We start from the raw sequence: 20,916 nt of genomic DNA, 5'->3' as shown, positions 1-20,916 counted from the left end.
TTTTCAAGCCAAAAGTATCCCAGCCTATTAGACAGACTTGGCAATTTCTTTTTTCTTTGTGGTACGCGGGCCTCTCACTGTTGTGGCCTCTCCCGTTGCGGAGCACAGGCTCCGGACGCGCAGGTTCAGCGGCCATGGCTCATGGGCCCAGCCGCTCCGCGGCATGTGGGATCTTCCCGGACCGGGGCACGAACCCGTGTCCCCTGCATCGGCAGGCAGACTCTCAACCACTTGCGCCACCAGGGAAGCCCAGACTTGGCAATTTCTACAGCTTAAATAGAGTTTAGATCATTATTCAGACCCAACATTTAAAAAATATTGACACCATGAATTTATAAGTACACATTAACAATACCCTCTTTTTATTGAAAACAGTGTGCATTAAGAAAAATCATGCCTTGATTAATGTAATTTTAATAAACCAAACTCTTATTAAGGCAAATTATACATTTGATTCTTGGTATCTATACTTAATATTCTTTAAAACTAACAAAGATTACATGCATGCATTGAAGGAAGACTATACACTCTTATGTATGTGCTTCTCTCATTGGTTAAGAAATAAACTCTACATTGAAAAATGTATGTATTTGAAGTTTTGACCTAACACAGTGGATTAAGGTTTAGGCAATATTTACTCTGCTGTATTTTGATTCAGAAAGGGCCGTATGTGAAGATATGATCCTGACCAACTTTACTATGTTTCTATAATGGTCTTTCAGCAAAAATATTTATATTAAATACAGTGAGATATAAAATAGTTACAAAATAAGCTGCAACTTTATAGCTACCCATTGGTAAAAGTCTGTAGTTAATACATTTGGATAAATAACTCAAGTCAGCAGCAAAGTGGTTAAACATTTGTGATTTGATTTTATCTCAACTTGGAATGTGGTTGGAGTGTCCCACTTCTAACAACTGTTTGCTAAGTTAAGGCTTTAGTGTTTACACAGTGTTGAATGAAGCAGCCTGGTCACCAGATGTGATTGCTTCCCCAGACTGTCGTTTTTTTCTCAGTCAGATCACTGTCCTCATGGTCCCTGTTCCAACCTTCTTCCTCAGGACGTCCACCAGCCTTTCCAACCTAAGTTGGGGGCAGGGGGGCAGGAGGGAAGAAAAATGATTATAAAATGTGCAATTATTGTCAGGAATGTTTTGGCTGAAAAAGGACAGTATTTGCCTGTGACCAAGCATTCTTGGTAGTCATGTTAAGAAACAAAGCATTACTGTAAGTGAGAGACATGGGTGCAGAGTGCCAAGTATTTGAGGTTAAAAAAACAGCAAAAACACAAACTTTAATCCAGATCTTCAGATTATGTCAGCATTAGATGCTACATGAAAAATCTAAGATACTAATTTTAATACATTTACCTACTTGCATTACGGTTACGAATGAAATCATTACTACGCAATGACAAGATGGCATATTAAACATAGAGCAGTTTCAAACTGATTTTCACCAAGAGTACATATTTCAATACATAAATACTATCAGCCTTAGATCTGTTACCTAGCTAAATAAGTAACATATTGGTATACTGGACAACTGTAATGCATTAAATTTCTTCTGTTTAAAGCCAGGTATTAGGTGGCTAAGTTGGAAAAACTTGATATCTCAATGGTATGAATATAACTTAAATGTATAAAAATGATTTGATGCTAATAAAACCAGACTTTCTGTACTACATTTTAAAAGTTTCTATTCCTGAGTAATATAAATAGGCTAGCAATGACTATATATGCTTCTGAGTCAAAGATAAGTGATTTTTCAGTTGATTAAAAACTCACCAATTATACTGAAAATAGAGTCAAAAATTCAGAAGTCATTCTGTAGGTTCTTAAACTACTCTATGGGAGGGAAATCACATTCACTGAATGAGTGACAGTTTTGCTTGACAAAAGATGATGGAATCAGATCATTAATTGATTTTTTTTCCTTATTATTTTCTTTCCCGCAAGCATAAAACCTCAACAAAAAATCTTGCTTGGTGTTACACACACAGAAATCTTCTTTATAAGTGAAAATCACACCCAGCAGTTTTCATATACACAAAGCTCCCTCCTCAAAGACTGGTGAGTGACACAGTCTAGTCTGTTCCAGCTTACCTCATTTATATGGACCCATGCATGAGGGTCCTTTGCAAATAAACACAGCACAGAGCTAGACACTAAAGGAATGAGGGTATTCTTAGCGTCATACACACTGGTTTAGATGGACTAATGGGATGCATGCAACACTGAAAACAGCTCAAGTTTATTGGATGATTCTGCATATATCAAGACTTCTGTTAATAGAAAACAGGAATATGAAACCAACAATTCAGTGCATAAAAGTATCTTTGCTTTGAGAAATATAGTAATGATCTTAGAGTAAAAATGCAAATCTTGCTTAAATTTATTATTACAAATTTCTCAAACGTAAATTTTACACAAGTAATATACAACCATTAAACCACGTTTAAGCTAGTGATGCAAATACTTGAACTATAAGATTTACTGGACAATTCACTGTATTCACAGATAAGTCTGTATTAGTTGGACTTTCCCTAGTGATAAAAACTAGTGCTATTTTATACACTCTGAATATTATGATTATAGGATTACATAGATCCTTTAAGACAAAGTTTCACTACGTTGAATTGTGGAGGAGGGGGAAGAAAAATGTCACTATGAAATTTTAACTGTACTGTAAAATATGATAATAACTTGAATTAACTGTTAACAAATGACTCCCAGGAGAAACCTTGATATGCCACTAATAGAATTTCTCAGGATGTACTGTAAAAAGTTAGAAAATATTACTTTCAAGATGGTTAAATATATCCCTCCCCCACAATATCATTTGCATTACTATTAAAAAAACTTCCTCATAATGTAAAAGTAAGCTCTACTCTGCACAGTTATTATCACTATGAATTCTGAATCAACGGAATGCCAAATTACTGAGATGAACCTGTTTTGTGCTTCTTTTGCCTTCTCCTTTACAGACGGACTCATTTTACTTTAGTTTCTTTTTCACACAGTAGGATATCTTTCCATTTAGAACTCTTAATACATCTTGCTAAGGTAAGAGGTTAGGAGGAAATACTTAAATATCACATTTTGCAATGTATTTACTATATTTCAACAATTACTAGAACCACCACATTCTCAGTTTATTCAGGTTGAATGATTTATGAAAATTTGATCTCAGAAATGAGAAAAATGTCAATTACTTAGTTTTGTAAAAGCTTACTGACTTTGGAAACACAATGAAGCACCTATTCTTTCCTGTAAGGAATGGACTACATCTGCCAAACATGGACTGTGCTGACAGGAAGGTAGGTGTGTCTGTCTGTTGAACCATCTTGCAGGATCTGCCTGCAGGCTATTCTTTACCGTCCAAATCAATAATATCCTTTAAAAAATTACATACTTTAATAAAATAGGGCCCAATTGCTTTACATGTTGCTCAGCAATAGCTTCCCACAAACTTCATGAATAGGAAAAGGGTTAGATCTAAGATTAGAATTTCTCTATTTTAAATGATGAACTGCAGCACAGACAAGGAAACCCTCATACAACGTCCTAAGATAAGACAGTAAGAAATATGGCCTGGTTTCCCTGTTCTTATTGCAAAGCTACTTCCACTAGAGTTTTGGCTACTAGAAAGCTACAGATTTCAGATTATAGGTTAATGTATTATTTGTCTTAATAGCTTCATTAAACTGTTTCCTCAAGTTACTACTTAAGTCAGATTGGGTATTTTTTTTAACACCTCTATTACAGTATAATTGCTTTAAAATAGTGTGTTACTTTCTGCTTTAGAACAAAGTGAATGAGCTATACATAAACATATATCCCCATATCTCCTCCCTGTTACATCTCCCTCCCACCCTCCCTTTCCCACCCCTCTAGGTGGTCACAAAGCACCGAACTGATCTCCCTGTGCTATGTGGCTGCTACCCACTAGCTATCTATTTTACATTTGGTAGTGTATATTTGTCCATGCCACTCTCTCACTTTGTCCCAGCTTACCCTTCCCCCTCCCCGTGTCCTCAAGTCCACTCTCTACATCTGTCTTTATTCCTGTCCTGACCCTAGGTTCTTCAGAACCATTTTTTCCCTTTAGATTCCATATATATGTGTTAGCATACGGTATTTGTTTTTCTCTTTCTAACTTACTTCACTCTGTATGACAGACTCTAGGTCCATCCACCTCACTACAAATAAATCAATTTCATTTCTTTTTATGGCTGAGTAATATTCCATTGTATACATGCACCACATCTTCTTTACCCATTCATCTGTCGATGGACACTTAGGTTGCTTCCATGTCTTGGCTACTGTAAATAGAGCTGCAATGAACATTGTGGTACATGACTCTTTTTGCATTATGGTTTTCTCAGGGTATATGCCCAGTAATGGGATTGCTGGGTCATATGGTAGTTCTATTTTTAGTTTTTTAAGGAACCTCCACACTGTTCTCCGTAGTGGCTGTATCAATTTACATTCCCACCAACAGTGCAAGAGGGTTCCCTTTTCTCGACATCCTCTCCAGCATTTATTGTTTGTAGATTTTTTGATGATGGCCATTCTGACCTGTGTGAGTGATACCTCATTGTAGTTTTGATTTGCATTTCTTTAATGATTAGTGATGTTGAGCATCCTTTCATGTGTTTGTTGGCAAACTGTATTTCTTCTTTGGAGAAATGTCTGTTTAGGTCTTCTGCCCATTTTTGGATTGGGTTGTTTGTTTTTTGGATATTGAGCTGTATGAGCTGATTGTAAATTTTGGAGATTAATTCTTTGTCAGTTGCTTCATTTGCAAATATTTTCTCCCATTCTGAGGGTTGTCTTTTCGTCTTGTTTATGTTTTCCTTTGCTGTGCAAAAGCTTTTAAGTTTCATTAGGTCCCATTTGTTTATTTTTGTTTTTATTTCCATTTCTCTAGGAGGTGGGGCAAAAAGGATCTTACTGTGATTTATGTCATAGAGTGTTCTGCCTATGTTTTCCTCTAAGAGTTTTATAGTGTCTGGCCTTGCATTTAGGTCTTTAATCCATTTTGAGCTTATTTTTGTGTATGGTGTTAGGGAGTGTTCCAATTGCATTCTTTTACATGTAGATGTCCAGTTTTCCCAGCACACTTATTGAAGAGGCTGTCTTTTCTCCACTGTATATTCTTGCCTCTTTTATCAAAGATAAGGTGAACATATGTATGTGGGTTTCTCTCTGGGCTTTCTATCCTGTTCCATTGATCTATATTTCTGTTTTTGTGCCAGTGCCATACTGTCTTGATTACTGAAGCTTTGTAGTATAGTCTGAAGTCTGGGAGCCTGATTGCTCCAGCTCCATTTTTCTTTCTCAAGATTGCTTTGGCTATTCGGGGTCTTTTGTATTTCCATAGAAATTGTGAAATTTTTTTGTTCTAGTTCTGTGAAAAATGCCATTGGTAGTTTGATAGGGATTGCATTGAATCTGTAGATTGCTTTGGGTACTAGAGTCATTTTCACAATGTTGATTCTTCCAATCCAAGAACACTGTATATCTCTCCATTTCTTTGTATCATCTTTAATTCCTTTCATCAGGTTATAGTTTTCTGCATACAGGTCTTTTATCTCCTTAGGTAAGTTTATTCCTAGGTATTTTATTCTTTTTGTTGCAGTGGTAAATGGGAGTGTTTCCTTCATTTCTCTTTCAGATTTTTCATCAGTAGCGTATAGAAATGCAAGAGATTTTTGTGTGTTAATTTTGTATCCTGCTACTTTACCAAATTCATTAATTAGCTCTAGTAGTTTTCTGGTAGCATCTTTAGGATTCTCCATGAAGAGTATCGTGTCATCTGCAAAGTGACAGTTTTACTTCTTCTTTTCTGATTTGGATTCCTTTTACTTGTTTTTCTTCTCTGATTGCTGTGGCTAAAACTTCCAAAACTATGTTGAATAATAGCGGTGAGAGTGGACCACCCTGTCTTGCTCCTGATCTTAGAGGAAATGGTTTCAGTTTTTCAACATTGAGAACGATGTTGGCTGTGGGTTTGTCATATATGGCCTTTATTATGTTGAGGTAAGTTCCCTGTATGCTTACTTTCTGGAGGGTTTTTGTCATAAATGGGTGTGGAATTTTGTTGAAAGGTTTTTCTGCATCTATTGAGAAGATCATATGGTTTTTCTCCTTCAATTTGTTAAGATGGTTTATCACATTGATTGATTTGCATATACTGAAGAATCCTTGCATTATCGGGATAAACCCCACTTGATCATGGTGTATGATCCTTTTAATGTGCTGCTGGATTCTGTTTGGTAGTATTTTGTTGAGGATTTTTGCATCTATGTTCATCATAGATATTGGCCTGAAGTTTTCTTTCTTTGTGACATCTTTGTCTGGTTTTGGTATCAGGGTGATGGTGGCCTCGTAGAATGAATTTGGGAGTGTTCCACCCTCTGCTATATTTTGGAAGAGTTTGAGAAGGATAGGTGTTAGCTCTTCTCTAAATGTTTGATAGAATTCGCCTGTGAAGCCATCTAGTCCTGGGCTTCTGTGTGTTGCAATATTTTTAATCACAGTCTCAATTTCAGTTCTTGTGATTGGTCTGTTTAAATTTTCTATTTCTTCCTGGTTCAGCCTTGGAAGGTTGTGTTTTTCTAAGAATTTGTCCATTTCTTCCAGGTTGTCCATTTTATTGGCATATAGCTGCTTGCAGTAATCTCTCATGATCCTTTGTATTTCTGCAGTGTCAGTTGTTACTTCTCCTTTTTCATTTCTAATTCTATTGATTTGAGTTTTCTCCCTTTTTGTTCTTGTTGAGTCTGCCTAATGGTTTATCAATTTTGTTTATCTTCTCAAAGAACCAGTTTTAGTTTTATTGATCTTTGCTATTGTTTCCTTCATTTCTTTTCATTTATTTCTGATCTGATTTTTATGATTTCCTTCCTTCTGCTAACTTTGGGTTTTTTTGTTCTTCTTTCTCTAATTGCTTTAGGTGTAAAGTTAGGTTGTTTGAGATGTTTCTTGTTTCTTGAGGTAGGATTGTATTGCTATAAACTTTCCTTTTAGAACTGCTTTTGCTGCATCCCATAGGTTTTGGGTTGTCGTGTTGCCATTGTCATTGTTTCTAGGTATTTTTTTATTTCTTCTTGGATTTCTTCAGTGATCTCATGGTTACTTAGTAGTGTATTTTTTAGCCTCCATGTGTTTGTAGTTTTTACAGATTTTTTCCTGTAATTGAGATCTAGTCTCATAGCGTTGTGGTTGGAAAAGATACTTGATAGGATTTCAATTTTCTTAAATTTACCAAGGCTTGATTTGTGACCCAAGATATGATCTATCCTGGAGAATGTTTCATGAGCACTTGACAAGTGTATTCTGCTGTTTTTGGATAGAATGTCCTATAAATATCAATTAAGTCCATCTTGTTTAATGTATCATTTAAAGTTTGCATTTCTTATTTATTTTCATTTTGGATGATCTGTCCGTTGGTGAAAGTGGGGTGTTAAAGTCCCCTACTATGATTGTGCTACTGTCGATTTTTCTTTTATGGCTGTTACCATTTGCCTTACATATTGAGGTGCTCCTATGTTGGGTGCATAAATATTTACAATTGTTATATCTTCTTCTTGGATTGATCCCTTGATCAATATGTAGTGTCCTTCTTTGTCTCTTGTAATAGTCTTTATTTTAAAGTCTATTTTTTCTGATATGAGAATTGCTACTCCAGCTTTCTTTTGATTTCCATTTGCATGGAATATCGTTTTCCTTCCCCTCACTTTCAGTCTGTATGTGTCCCTAGGTCTGAAGTGGGTCTCTTGTAGACAGCATATATACGGGTCTTGTTTTTGTATCCATTCAGCCAGTCTATGTCTTTTGTTTGGAGCATTTAATCCATTTACATTTAAGGTAGTTATCGATATGTATGTTCCTATTCCCATTTTCATAATTTTTTTCGGTTTATTATTGTAGGTCTTTTCCTTCTCTTGTGTTTCCTGCCTACAGAAGTTCCTTTAGCATTTGTTGTAAAGCTGGTTTGGTGGTGCTGAATTCTCTTAGCTTTTGCTTGTCTGTAAAGGTTTTGATTTCTCTGTCCAATCTGAATGAGATCCTTGCTGGGTAGAAAAATCTTGGTTGTAGGTTTTACCCTTTCATCACTTTAAATATGTCCTGCCACTTGCTTCTGGCTTGCAGAGTTTCTTCTGAAAGATCAACTGTTAACCTTATGGGGATTCCCTTGTATGTTATTTGTTGATTTTCCCTTGTTGCTTTTAATATTTTTTTTTGCATTTAATTTTTGATAGCTTGATTAATATGTGTCTTGGCATGTTTCTGCTTGGATTTATCCTGTATGGGACTGTCTGCACTTCCTGGACTTAACTATTTCCTTTCCCATATTAGGGAAGTTTTCAACTATAATCTTTTCAAATATTTTCTCAGTCCTTTTCTTTTTCTCTTCTTCTTCTGGGACACCTATAATTCAAATGTTGGTGCATTTAATGTTGTCTCAGAGGTCTCTCAGAGTGTCCTCAATTCTTTTCATTCTTTTTTCTGTATTCTGCTCTGTAGTAGTTATATCCAATATTTTATCTTCCAGGTCACTTACCTGTTCCTCTGCCTCAGTTATTCTGCTATTGATTCCTTCTAGAGAATATTTAATTTCATTTATTGTGTTGTTCATCATTGTTTATTTGCTCTTTAGTTCTTCTAGGTCCTTGTTAAACATTTCTTGTATTTTCTCCATTCTATTTCCAAGATTATGGATCATCTTTACTACCATTACTCTGAATTCTTTTTCAGGTAGATTGCCTATTTCCTCTTCATTTGTTTGGTCTGGTGGGTTTTTACCTTGCTACTTCATCTGCTGTGTGTTTCTCTGTCTTCTGATTTTGCTTAGCTTACTGTGTTTGGGGTCTCCTTTTCGCAGGCTGCAGGTTTGTAGTTCCCTGTGTTTTTGGTGTCTGCCCCCAGTGGCTAAGGTTGGTTCAGTGGGTTGTGTAGGCTTCCTGGTGAAGGGGACTGGTGCCTGTGTTCTGGTGGATGAGGCTGGATCTTGTATTTCTGGTGGGCAGGACCATGTCTGGTGGTGTGTTTTGGGGTGTCTGTGAGATTATTATGATTTTAGGCAGCCTCTCTGCTAACGGGTGGGGTTGTGTTCCTGTCTTGCTAGTTGTTTGGTCTAGGGTGTCCAGCACTGTAGCTTGCTGGACTGGTAGTTGAGTGGAGCTGGGTCTTATTGTTGAGATGGAGATCTCTGGGAGAGCTTTTGCTGTTTGATATTATGTGGAGCCAGGAGGTCTCTGGTGGACCAATGTCCTCAACTTGGCTCTCCCATATCAGAGCCACAGGCCTGACACCCGGCCGGAGCACCAAGACCCTGTCAGCCACACAGCTTAGAAAAAAGGGGAGAACAAAAGAAAGAAGGAAAGAAACAAATAAAATAAAACAGTTATTAAATAAAAAAATTATTAAAAATTAAAAAAAGTGAAAAAAAAAATTAAAAAAAGTGAAAAGCAATAAAAAAAAGAAAGAAAGAAGAGAGCAACTAAACCAAGAAACAAATCCACCAATGATAACAAGTGCCGAAAAACTATACCAAAAAACCCCCACAAAATATCCAAAAACCTACAGACAGAACCCTAGGACAAACGGTAAAAGCAAAACTATATAGACAAAATCACACAAAGTCCACCACGTCAATTTTGGGATGATTCGTTGTCTATTCAGGTATTCCAGAGATGCAGGGTACATCAACTTGATTGTGGAGATTTAATCTGCTGCTCCTGAGGCTGCTGGGAGAAATTTCCCTTTCTGTGTTCACACAGCTCCTGGGGTTCAGCTTTGGATTTGGCCCCGTCTCTGCATATAGGTCGCCTGAGGGCATCTGTTCTTAGCTCAGACAGGACGGGGTTAGAGGAACAGCTGATTCGGGGTCTCTGGCTCACTCAGGCTGGGGGGAGGGAGGGGTGCAGAATGCGGGGCGAGCCTGTGGCGGCAGAGGCCTGAGTGACGTTGCACCAGCCTGAGGTGCACTGTGCGTTCTCCCAGGGAAGTTGTCCCTGGATCACGGGACCCTGGCAGTGGTGGGCTGCAGTCTCCCGGGAGGGGAGGTGTGGATAGAGACCTGTGCTTGCACACAGGCTTCTTGGTGGCTGCAGCAGCTGCCTTAGTGTCTCATGCCCGTCTCTGGGGTCCGCGCTGATAGCTGCGGCTCCTGCCTCTCAAGCTTGTTTAGGCAGTGCTCTGAATCCACTCTCCTCGCGCACCCTGAAACAATTGTCTCTTGCCTCTTAGGCAGTTCCAGACTTTTTCCCGGACTCCCGCCCGGCTAGCTGTGGCATAGTAGCCCCCTTCAGGCTGCGTTCACGAAGCCAACCCAAATTGGGTAAGTATTTACTGGTGTATTTCATCTGCTAGTTTAGTAACACATTATAAGAAAGTAAATTGATGACATTGTACATAAGTAGGAAATAATAGTTACAGTCTATTATTTTCTATAACAAATTTTTTTGTAAACTTAAAAAATATATTTGCAGCTACACTTTAGAGAGAAATCCTAATTTTTTCCGTTAACTTCACTTTTATACTTTCTTTGTGACTATGTAAGATGTATGTACTACAATGAAATACACAGTTTTCCATCAAGTAGATGAACCACAAGTTATTTACCAATTTTCTGAATTGGTTTACTTTCATTTTTCAATCTTAATGAATATTGTGGTACATTTTAAAAGGCAAGTAATACGTAATGAATACTGGCTATGTGCCAGGAACTATAAGAAGTAATTTATGCACATACTTAATTTTCATTACAACTCCATGGAGTAGATGTCATCATCAGATGACAAACCAAAGCATATAGAAGGTAATTTGATCAGAGCCATACTGCTATTAAGTTTTGGAGTTGGAATACATCGCAAGGTGTAATTACCACAACCCTGATCTCTCTGATGTGCTACATTGCTTCCAAAAGTACTGTGACTTCTGAGGTTTATTTTTGATTTTTTTATGGGGTTGGACTACTCTTACTGACTAGATAATATTTTTTGCAAAGTGAGAGAAAGAAGTGAAAACAGGACAAATTCCTTATCCTCAATTGAAAAATCTCTCTATAGCTTTCATTTTTGAGAGCAATTTTTTTATCTGTCAATGGAGAGGAGAATTCTTGTTGGCTGGACAATTTCCTCCATAGAAAAAAACATTCCATTTCTACTATTTAGGCAACGAGATTGCCTGATCAAACATATTTGGTTTCTGAATTTCGTTTTTCTAGGAGAAAGAACCAGGGAAATCCAAGAGACATGGATAAAAATCATCCTTCCAGTAGAAGAGACAGAAAAGCCACTAGAAATGCCGCCCTTTGGATTGGCCATTAGTATCAAAGATCTTGCCCTCTTTTAATCATGGCAGCAGGGCGCGAAAAAGATTTAAATGTAGTTTCTTCTTTTACTATTATGGCTGTTCTTCCTCTGCTGGTCTCTTAGACGTTGTTTTATCGCCTTTTCATAACACTTTTCATACTTTCCTCAAAAGTTGTTATTTGTTCCCTTGATTCCACTTAAATGCTTATGGCTCCCAAATACAGACCATTAACCTAAAATTCTCCTCTGAGTTTCAGACTCAAATATCCAACTGCCTTCAAGATATCTCTTGTTATTACACAGGATATGATAATGAGCATATCTAAAACAAAGCTTATTTTACCTTCCATGCATATTTCAGTATTTCTTATTTTGATTAATGTTGCCATTCATTAACTACCCAACATTTAAGTTGAAAAAATTTAGAAAACCTTGGTCCATTGATTTTTTTTCTCTCACTGCAGCTTGGACCTGTGAAAACTTTGTGATGAAACCACTAATGTAGACAGTGGGAAGCAATAAAAGGGTTTTAACTCATCTAGTAACATCATTTACCTTTTAGAAGGATCACACTGGCAAGAATGTAGAGATGGGATGGAGGCAAGTTGGCCTATAGGTATGGAATCCAGATAGCTTCTAGTGAGCACAAAAATGTGAATGTACTTAAGGTCACAACACTGCATACTTTAAAAAGTTTATGATATAGATTTAAGTTCAATCAATAAGGATATGTTCAGTAATTCTTATAAATGAGGTACTGTTCTAGGCATTGACTATTCAAAGACTAGAACATGATTCTTGGTCATAAGGAGCAGTACAGCGGGGAAGCAGATCTTTATATGGTAACTGCAATAAGTTACTGGTAAATACTGTACTAAAAGGATAAGCATGGGTACTATACAGAACCTAGCTTGGGCAGGGAAAAAGAACAAGGGCCTGTAAAGGCTTTCTGATGATACCTGAGTTAAGTTTTGAAGGATAAGAAGGAAACAGTCACCTCAAGAAGGGTGGGAACACAGACGGTGCAGGATGGGCATTTCAGATAAAGGAAATAATATATATACAGGCACTGAGGTATGAAAAGCATGATGTGTGTCAAGTCCTACCAGTTGTATGGTTTCTCAGGATCATGAAGTAGGGGGTGGAGGATGATGGGAAATGAGGCTGGAGAGCTTGGTCATGACTAGGTCTTGCTCTAGGTTGTAACTGAAGGCATGGGAGTAGATGGAAATGCCTAGAGAGGGACATAGGAAAGGAGAAGGGAGGTGAGAAGAGGATAGAACCAAGATGAAAACAAATAAAGAGACTGACAAAAGAATCTGAGAAAACAGGGAAGCAAAAGGTAAATCAAGAGTAGGTGCTGTTGGGCTTCCATGGTGGCACAGTGGTTGGGAGTCCGCCTCCCGATGCAGGGGACACGGGTTCGTGCCCCGGTCCGGGAAGAACCCACATGCCACGGAGCGGCTGGGCCCGTGAGCCATGGCCGCTGAGCCTGCGCGTCCGGAGCCTGTGTTCCGCAACGGGAGAGGCCACAACAGTGAGAGGCCCGTGTACCACAAAAAAAAAAAAAAAAAAAAGTAGGTACTGTCACAGAATTCAGAGTAGAGAATTTCAAGAAAGGAGTGATCAACAGGGTTAAATACTTAAAACAAGATCAAGGTGAAAAATGACCATAAGATTTGACAATTAGGAAATGACAACCTTTTCTGTGCAGCTTTAATGGCACAACAGAAGTGGGATGAAGCCTGAATGGAATGTGAAAAAGTAAAGACTAAGTATCAGCTTGGTTAGAAAGTATAAAAGCTTGGATAGAAAGTAAAGAGGATTATAGTTACAGGGCAATATATGGCTGAGGAAGTTTTTAAAGAAATGGATGGCATGTGAATATGTTTATGGACTATGGAAGAGAAGATTGTAGGAAGAAGCTAAAGTAAAAGGGAAGAAGATGATACCTTTTTTTTTTTTTTTTTTTTGCGGTATGCGGGCCCGTCACCGCCGCGGCCCCTCCCGTTGCGGAGCACAGGCTCCGGACGCGTAGGCTCAGCGGCCATGGCTCACGGGCCCAGCCGCTCCGCGGCACGTGGGATCCTCCTGGACCAGAGCACGAACCCGCGCCCCCTGCATCGGCAGGCGGACCCCCAACCACCGCGCCACCAGGAAAGCCCAGATGATACCTTTTTAAGCAGGGTCTCAGAGGATGGAATCATATGCAGAACTTGCAGCAATATCATGCAAAATATGACTGGACAACTTTTCCTTGGAGATTAAAGGGAAAGGGGTGGGAGGAATACAGCTGTGGATAACTTTGTAGGTGTGGAGGAATTTAACTGACAGAACTCACCATTGCTAGATTCAATTTTCCCCAAGGAGTTAAGAGGCAGAGTTCTCTGCTGAAAGCACAGGGTAAAGAAAAAGGCTGGAGAATGGTAAAGATTTAATGGGACAAGAAAGGGAGGTGATCTGGGACATGTAAAAGGAATGTTAGTGGGATTGATGGGCCATTGACATTGAAGTTTCTTAGCATGTACACAGAAGTTGGGGTGGAGAGGAAGACACTGAATCAGGTGCCTGAAACTCACATTAAAGGAATGGCACTGATCAGGAGATCAGTAGATATCACTGAAGAGGAGAGAGAGAGAGAGAGTGATAATAAAGCTGGGTGGTACAAACCTCAAAGAAGGGAGGATTTTTACGTGGATGCAGAAGGTATGAAAGTAGCAAAGGGGAACCAGAAAACTCTCCTTCCTAGTATATAGGGTATGGGGAAAAGACCAGGGTCCAGTGGGCTGCTAGGAAAGAAATGCCCTTGGTAAATTCAAGTTTCAGGTAGAATGTATGTGTGAAATATTCAGTGCAGTAGGTGTGGAAAGACGCAAGGTAGTAACAATGGAAAGAAGGTTCCAGAGGCAAAATGGAAAGAGTCGCGATCAGAGGATTATAGAGAAGGAAGAAAAGATGGGGAAGGGGACTTCCCTTGTGGTCCAGTGGTAAAGAATCCGCCTTATAATGCAGGGGACATGGGTTCGATCCCCAGTCAGGGAACTAAGATCCCACATGCGACAGGGCAACTAAGCCCGCATGCCACAACTACTGAGCTGTGTGCCTCGATTAGAGTCAGCGTGCCACAAACTACAGAGCCCATGCACTCTGGAACCTGTGCACCACAACTACAGAGCCCACGCACCATGGAGCCTGCACACCACAACTAGAGAGGAGCCTGCACGCCGCAATGAAAGATCCTGCATGCCTCAATGAAGATCCCGCGTGCCGCAACTAAGACCCGACGCAGCCAAAAAAAAAAAAAAAAAACTCTTTAAAAAAGAAAGAAAGAAAAGGTGGGGAAGGAGGAAGCACACAGCTGTAAGAAAGAGGATAAATAATCGATATAGTATACCCACTCTTCCATGCATAAACTGTAACCAATGAAATAAAAAGTTCCTTTTCAGTTTTAGGCACACTATGTAACTGAAAGATACAGACTAAGATACACACAGATGCATAAAAAATTTACATATAACACATATTTATAAATATGTAAAGACACGACCACATAAATATGAACATATATGTGCACAAAAGTACGGGTAAGAAATAAGGGAATATCAATAGAAGACAGAACAAAATGGAGAAGAAAGATTATTCACATTTGAAAGAGAATAGAGAAAGAATTTGAAAGTGAAAAGGTGAATGCAGAAGTAGATGGGAGAGTGGGTTGAAAAGTCATGGTGAAGAAAGTGGAAACAATAATTGGTAGAAAGTGGTTAGAATGGTGAATTGAATAATAATGTGGTCAACATTTTTCTTATATTAATAGGAAATCGGCCTCCTTGGATCTTCTACTTACTGCCTAGACCTACCCTTTAAATCATTACCTTATTTGATTCCCTGTATGAGGTGTTGTTAAAATGTTAAGAGAATTGTCATGTCCTTACTGTGTTATTTTTTTCAAGGTTAATACTTCCAGCTATCAACAGTTTTTCACATTAAAGTTAATAGACTGCTCACCATATTGATTATTCTTTGTGCAGGTTCTCCAGCATGTCTAGTGTTTTAAAAAATATTAAGCCTGATCTAATAATAATCCAGTCTAATCATTAGAAAGGAAAGTGGGACTGATACCTCTCTTGATCTGGACTTTTACTTCCATTTTGATGCTGCCATGTTTCACTACTGGCTTACACTGAGCTTTGGTGCAAATGAATCTACCCACTGGCCTGCTTTGCCTACCAAGCCAAGCCAAGTCTCTCCTATATTGGACATATACGTTTAATATTTCTGTAACAGTTATTTATTGCTGTGTAATAAACCACCCAAAACTTGATGGCTTAAAACAACAGCTATTTGATTTCATCATGTTAATTTGGGCTTGGTGCAGCTGCGCAGTTCTGCTGGCCTTGCCTTGAAGCACTCATGCAGCTGCAGGCAACTGGAGCTGGGTGTTCATATGCCTGACAGTTGGTGTTGACTTGGCTAGGACTCTCTCTTCTTATGGATCTCATTCCCAAGTAGACTAGCCCAGACTTATTTACATGGTGAGCATGAGTTAGCAAGAGGGGAACACAAGCAATACTCTTGAGGCCTTGTTCAGAAGTTGTACAACATCACTTGGTTTATTTTATTGGTCAAAGGGAGTCACAGGCCACCCCAGATTCAAAGGGTGGGGGAATAGATTCTACCATTTGACAGGAACAGCCACAAAAAAATTGTGGCTATATTGATCCTAAATGTTATGTAACTGAAAAAAAAAAAGGCTACCAAGTATACCTACATTTTACTATAAAACAAAGCTTTAACCCAAATCTGTGAATCTCTGATGGAGGAATTTCAGGTATCAATTGATAAGTGTAAAAAAAGGTACATTTTGGAATTTGCATTATCTCTTAAACAACACCTAGGATGTGACTATCATCTCTGTCAATATGTAAGGCTGTCCCTATTTGTTGTCAACTGGGTGCTTTTTGCTGGATCTACATTTATTTTGAAAAAAGAAAGAAAAGCAAAAAATTTGGTACATGCAATCAATATTTAGTTTTAAAGCATTGTTACTAAACATTTACTAATTAGTTTGTTGATTTCTACCATAATTTTCAATTTAATCAAACCTAATTCAATCCTTTCCCCAAAATCTTTTTGCTATATAAAACATATTTTGTTATTAGAATAAAAAATACAAGGAAATCATATAACAGCATATCATTCAGATACGTTGTTATATCAAGTACTATCATTCATTCATTCAGAAATATTTCTTGAGTATTTATTTTGTGAATGGCACCTTTTAAACAGTTGTGTTCTAAAATGTTTTTAATGTGTCTACTGTAGATGTATGTTATATGAAGTCTTTTTATAAATACAAAATCCTCTGTAAAGATGTGCCATGAAAGGAATTTTCAGCTATAGCAAGTTATGATATAGTGAGCTCAGGTTATACCTTTTGCAAATAGTCCTAAGGTTTTATATATTGTGGACAAGAGGGTGTATTCACAGGAAGATAATGAGAAAGTGGGAATAAGTTGTCCTCACACATCACAATTTTGGGCCATTTGATTTACTATACTTTGTTTAGCTTCACTTTTAGATTTATATTAACACTAACAAATTGCTTCCCACCTTGAAATTAAGCAATAAACTTGGATTTATCTTTGAGATTAAATAGAATATAGAAAAAACTTAATACATGTATATTCAACTGTGCTTAGATTAGATATATGACATTCCTTATTCAATGTCACTAATATCTAAGGCAGACAAGGCAATGAAAAGTTACCTATATTTTAAACATAGACTAACATTTGCTATCTTCTAAGTAACCTTGAAAAATTAGTCTCACCAATCAATCATAGTATCAATTAGTATCAATTTAGATGACTAGTAAACATAAAAGTTAGAAATAGAACAATCAAAACATGTGAAACTTGGCATTCTTTACTTTTATTTCACCCTGCTTAAAAATTAGAACATGGAGAAGAATTAAAGCTGTATTTCCTTCTTTATAGGATCTCTAAAGTAATTCTACTTCAAGTTTTGGATTTTAATTTAATAAATTTGGTATAATTTTATCCAGGGCTTAATTAAGACTTTGTTAGTAAACTAGATGTCCAGATAGTCCACTGGATTCCAATTGTCTATGGCAGTACTAGTGCAGTGGGTGATACTATTAGGAAAGTACTTACAGAAGATAATGGAGTTATTTTGCTTAAGCCCCTAACTTAACATCATAAAGTGACTGAGATAATAGGATGAATTAAGATCAAGTGACAATTTTATTGGACTCTTTAACTTTGTCTATCAGAGGGTATTTAAGCCATTTGTAAGATTCCCCAGAAAACTCAACACCAGTAACAAGCTCATGAAGCTCCATGAGGGCAGGGACGATATATATTTTGTTCATAACTGTATTCTTGTAACTAGCAGAATAGGCTCTCAAAAATCAATAGGATATTGTTCATTTGTTTGTGAATAAATATTACACACACATGCACATGTCAAGGGTTTCTGCAGAAGGCACATTAAGTGATAAAACAGTTATTTGAAAAGAATAGATTTCTCCTACTTTAAATGCAGGGAGTTTGGGGGCTTGGTGGGAAAGATGTTAAATGAAATTTCATTCTTAGTGAGAACTAAGTTAAGGTTATCCTTTTTGTATCAGGAGGAATTTTGTCAATGTGATAACAATAAATTACTAATTCTGAAAACCAGCATCTTCAGCCCTTCTTGTTGATTTTGTATCTTATCAGGAGAAAAAAATGAAGCATACAAAGGAATAAGATTGCCATGGATGCACCTTCTATGCATCTTATGCATCTTCTATGTGAGAAGCCTCAGAGTCAAAAACAAGCAGGCACATGGCAATGTAGGAAAAACAAATTGAAAATAAGGTAAACCATTTTTAACTATTCCATTAAAAACTCTTGATTTCTAAGAATTGAAACAGTGGTATGTTAGTGGTATTTTTTTAAAAAGGACACAGATTTGGGAAAGTTCCGTTTTCCTTTTTTTTAAAAAAATATTTATTTATTTGGCTGCACGGGGTCTTAGTTGCAGCTCACAGGATCCTTGTGGCATGCGGGATCTAGTTGCGGCATGCGCATCTTTAGTTGTGGCTTGTGGGATCTAGTTCCCTCACTGGGGATCGAACCCAGGCCCCCTGCATTGGGAGTGTGGAGTCTTAGCCACTGGACCACCAGGGAAGTCCCAAGTTCTCTTTTTCTTATTCTGGTTTTTGTGTTTTGCCCCTGCTCTGCAGCTCCTAGGATAGTCGTATGAACTACAATTTGCATAAATTTTATCTTAAGGCACATAGAAGACCTTTATTTCTTTTAGACTGAAAGACTATTGATTATATCACTCTTCTATTTAAAATATCACAGTTTCACTATTTTTAGAGTGTATTTTGTTAACAATTAAGGGTGATAAGTCATTTTCTTCTTAAATATTGTTTCAAGAACTGTTCAATAACGTTCTCCTAAAAGTTCCTTTTTCCGATGAAGAAACTGATCCATGGTTTCAAGATAAGGATAGAGTAAACAAAGTTTGAAGTTTAATCTCATTCATGATATCATTAGATGGCTAGGCAGTCACTGCTTCTTTCTGTCAGTTTAAAATTGTATGTTATTGATCTTAGATACTTTATATATAGTCAAATTTTTAATACGAACAAGAGAAATTAATCATTCTAAAATATCAAAATTTAGCTAAGTAATATAACTATGAAAAGGCAGATTTCTCTGAAAAGTTTATGATGCATACTGGTCATAAAACATACATTATTTAATTAGAATTGCCATCAGAACATATTAAAGGAAAATGTTTATAAAGATCTATACTATATATGTAAAAGAATGAAAGAGGTTTATATTTTCATCTATCTCAAAAGAGCATCTATTCCAAACATACACACATTCTTTGGGTAATTTATTGATACAGAATTCTGGATGCCTTCAAAGAGAGCATTTCTGACTGTTTCATTTCCTCCTGATTTCTTATTTTATATGCCCTTGTAAATGTAATTTCCATTCTTTAATATCAATTCACTTCACAGTTAATACTTTTCAAGCACCACAGAAGACTTGAAATTAAGTCACATGTATCTTTCTTTAAGTGTTAGTATTAAGGATGAAATGGGCTTTATTCTCGGTATCTAGATTATTCACTGGTGGTAAGTGAGTGACGTAGGGACATTAACTTTTTTGAGCTGACAGGACAGTAGTAAATTGCAACAGGGACTGAGCTACAAAGATCTGAAATGTGAATTGTACTTATGTTCAAATTTATTTACAGTGAGTAACTTATTCACTGAGATGGATTTTTTACATGATTTCCTTTAGACTTACAGTATTTGTAGTGTTAACAATACATATAGGTTTTTATATTCTAGAAACTACCTTAAATTTGCCACAAGTACTAATACATAAGGCCTCATATATTTATAATGATTATGATTTACAGAGTATTAGAGGGAAATTTGTAAGGCCAATAAAATCTATTCTCTTATCTTAATTGGTAGAGCTATTTCCATCTGGATGTGAAGAGCTGAGCCTCAAACCTGCCTTCTGATAAAATTGATAAAATCCTAAAGGTTTTTCTCATATTCTATAAGGCATCATACATGAAAATTATGATTTGTTATTTTTCCTTAGACTAGGTTTGGGTAATACGGTAGTGTTTACATCTTCTGGTATGTGTTTTGTTACCTAAATTTGGTAGAACTCCTTCTTTTGAGTAAATAATCTAGGTGGTATTAATGAATAATTGCTATAAATCTTTGCTAGTAGGCTGTCATCATCATGTGTCTTTTTAAACAAAATAATTATAAAAATTTTATAATTTTAAAAATTTAATTTTATAATTATAAAAATATATGCAGCAGAAAGCAGCATATATCTGGACTTTTAAATATTCACCCACCAGCCTCGTTCAGACAATTCTTCCCAATGCTATCGCCTCAGGAACTGATCTGCTGCTTGCCCACTAGAGGAGTTACATATTGCCTTTTGAAGAATGACACCTCAAACCACAGCCTTGACATTTGGCCTATCTTTGAATGGCTTCAGATACAGCTCTTAAGAACAATCTTTATCATCCAGAATAACTTTGGACATTCTTTTAGCACTGAACTCCACAGAAAGAGTTTAATTATGTGGAAAAAAGGGTTATATAATCTAAACTGCTATCATTCTAAAGACATTCTCATGGGTATTTCTATTATTTCCAGAGAAGAATCCTTAGAAGCCCTTCCCTTCTTTTGCTCTTCAGTTTCTGGAAGCCAATTTTGATGAGTTTTATATCTGCCATCTGAGTGTACTGTTCTCAAACTCAACTTAATATTTTTTCTCATAAGTTTATAAGTTAGAGTTACACAAAAAGAAAATGAAATTAGTTCTTAGCACTGAACTAAAGACATTCTATTAATGGCACTGTGTTGTTCCTATCTCTTAGGCAGAAAATCTTAAAATACCGACTACTTCTTTACCCTTCACACCTCTTTAGTCACCAAATTATATTGTTTTTCTCTATAGTGTTTCTGCTATGAATTCCTTCCTCCCATTCTCACTGCTACCAGCCTATACCAGCATACCAGTTCTCTATG

General features: G+C 37.1%; 1 protein-coding gene across 4 annotated transcripts in view; it reads right to left on the bottom strand.

Moving 5' to 3' along the window:
* Positions 1-331: 331 nt before the first annotated feature.
* The window catches only part of MIPOL1 (mirror-image polydactyly 1), a 322,300-nt gene continuing 301,715 nt past the window's right edge, over positions 332-20,916 (bottom strand). For 3 of the 4 annotated variants that reach the window (XM_029236546.1, XM_029236545.1, XM_029236548.1), the window contains one exon: positions 363-1,084. In XM_029236546.1, the coding sequence (XP_029092379.1) occupies positions 1,018-1,084 (67 nt within the window). In that variant the 3' untranslated portion in view covers positions 363-1,017. Of the gene's footprint in view, positions 1,085-20,916 lie in introns of all 4 variants that reach the window. The other variant, XM_029236547.1, reaches the window with a different exon arrangement.

Source organism: Monodon monoceros, unplaced genomic scaffold (assembly GCF_005190385.1).
Source record: "Monodon monoceros isolate NGI ecotype Baffin Bay Population unplaced genomic scaffold, NGI_Narwhal_1 Super_Scaffold_21, whole genome shotgun sequence".
NCBI lineage: Eukaryota > Metazoa > Chordata > Mammalia > Artiodactyla > Monodontidae > Monodon > Monodon monoceros.
Note: the sequence above shows the minus strand (reverse complement) of the source record. Positions and strands in the feature narration are given on the sequence as shown.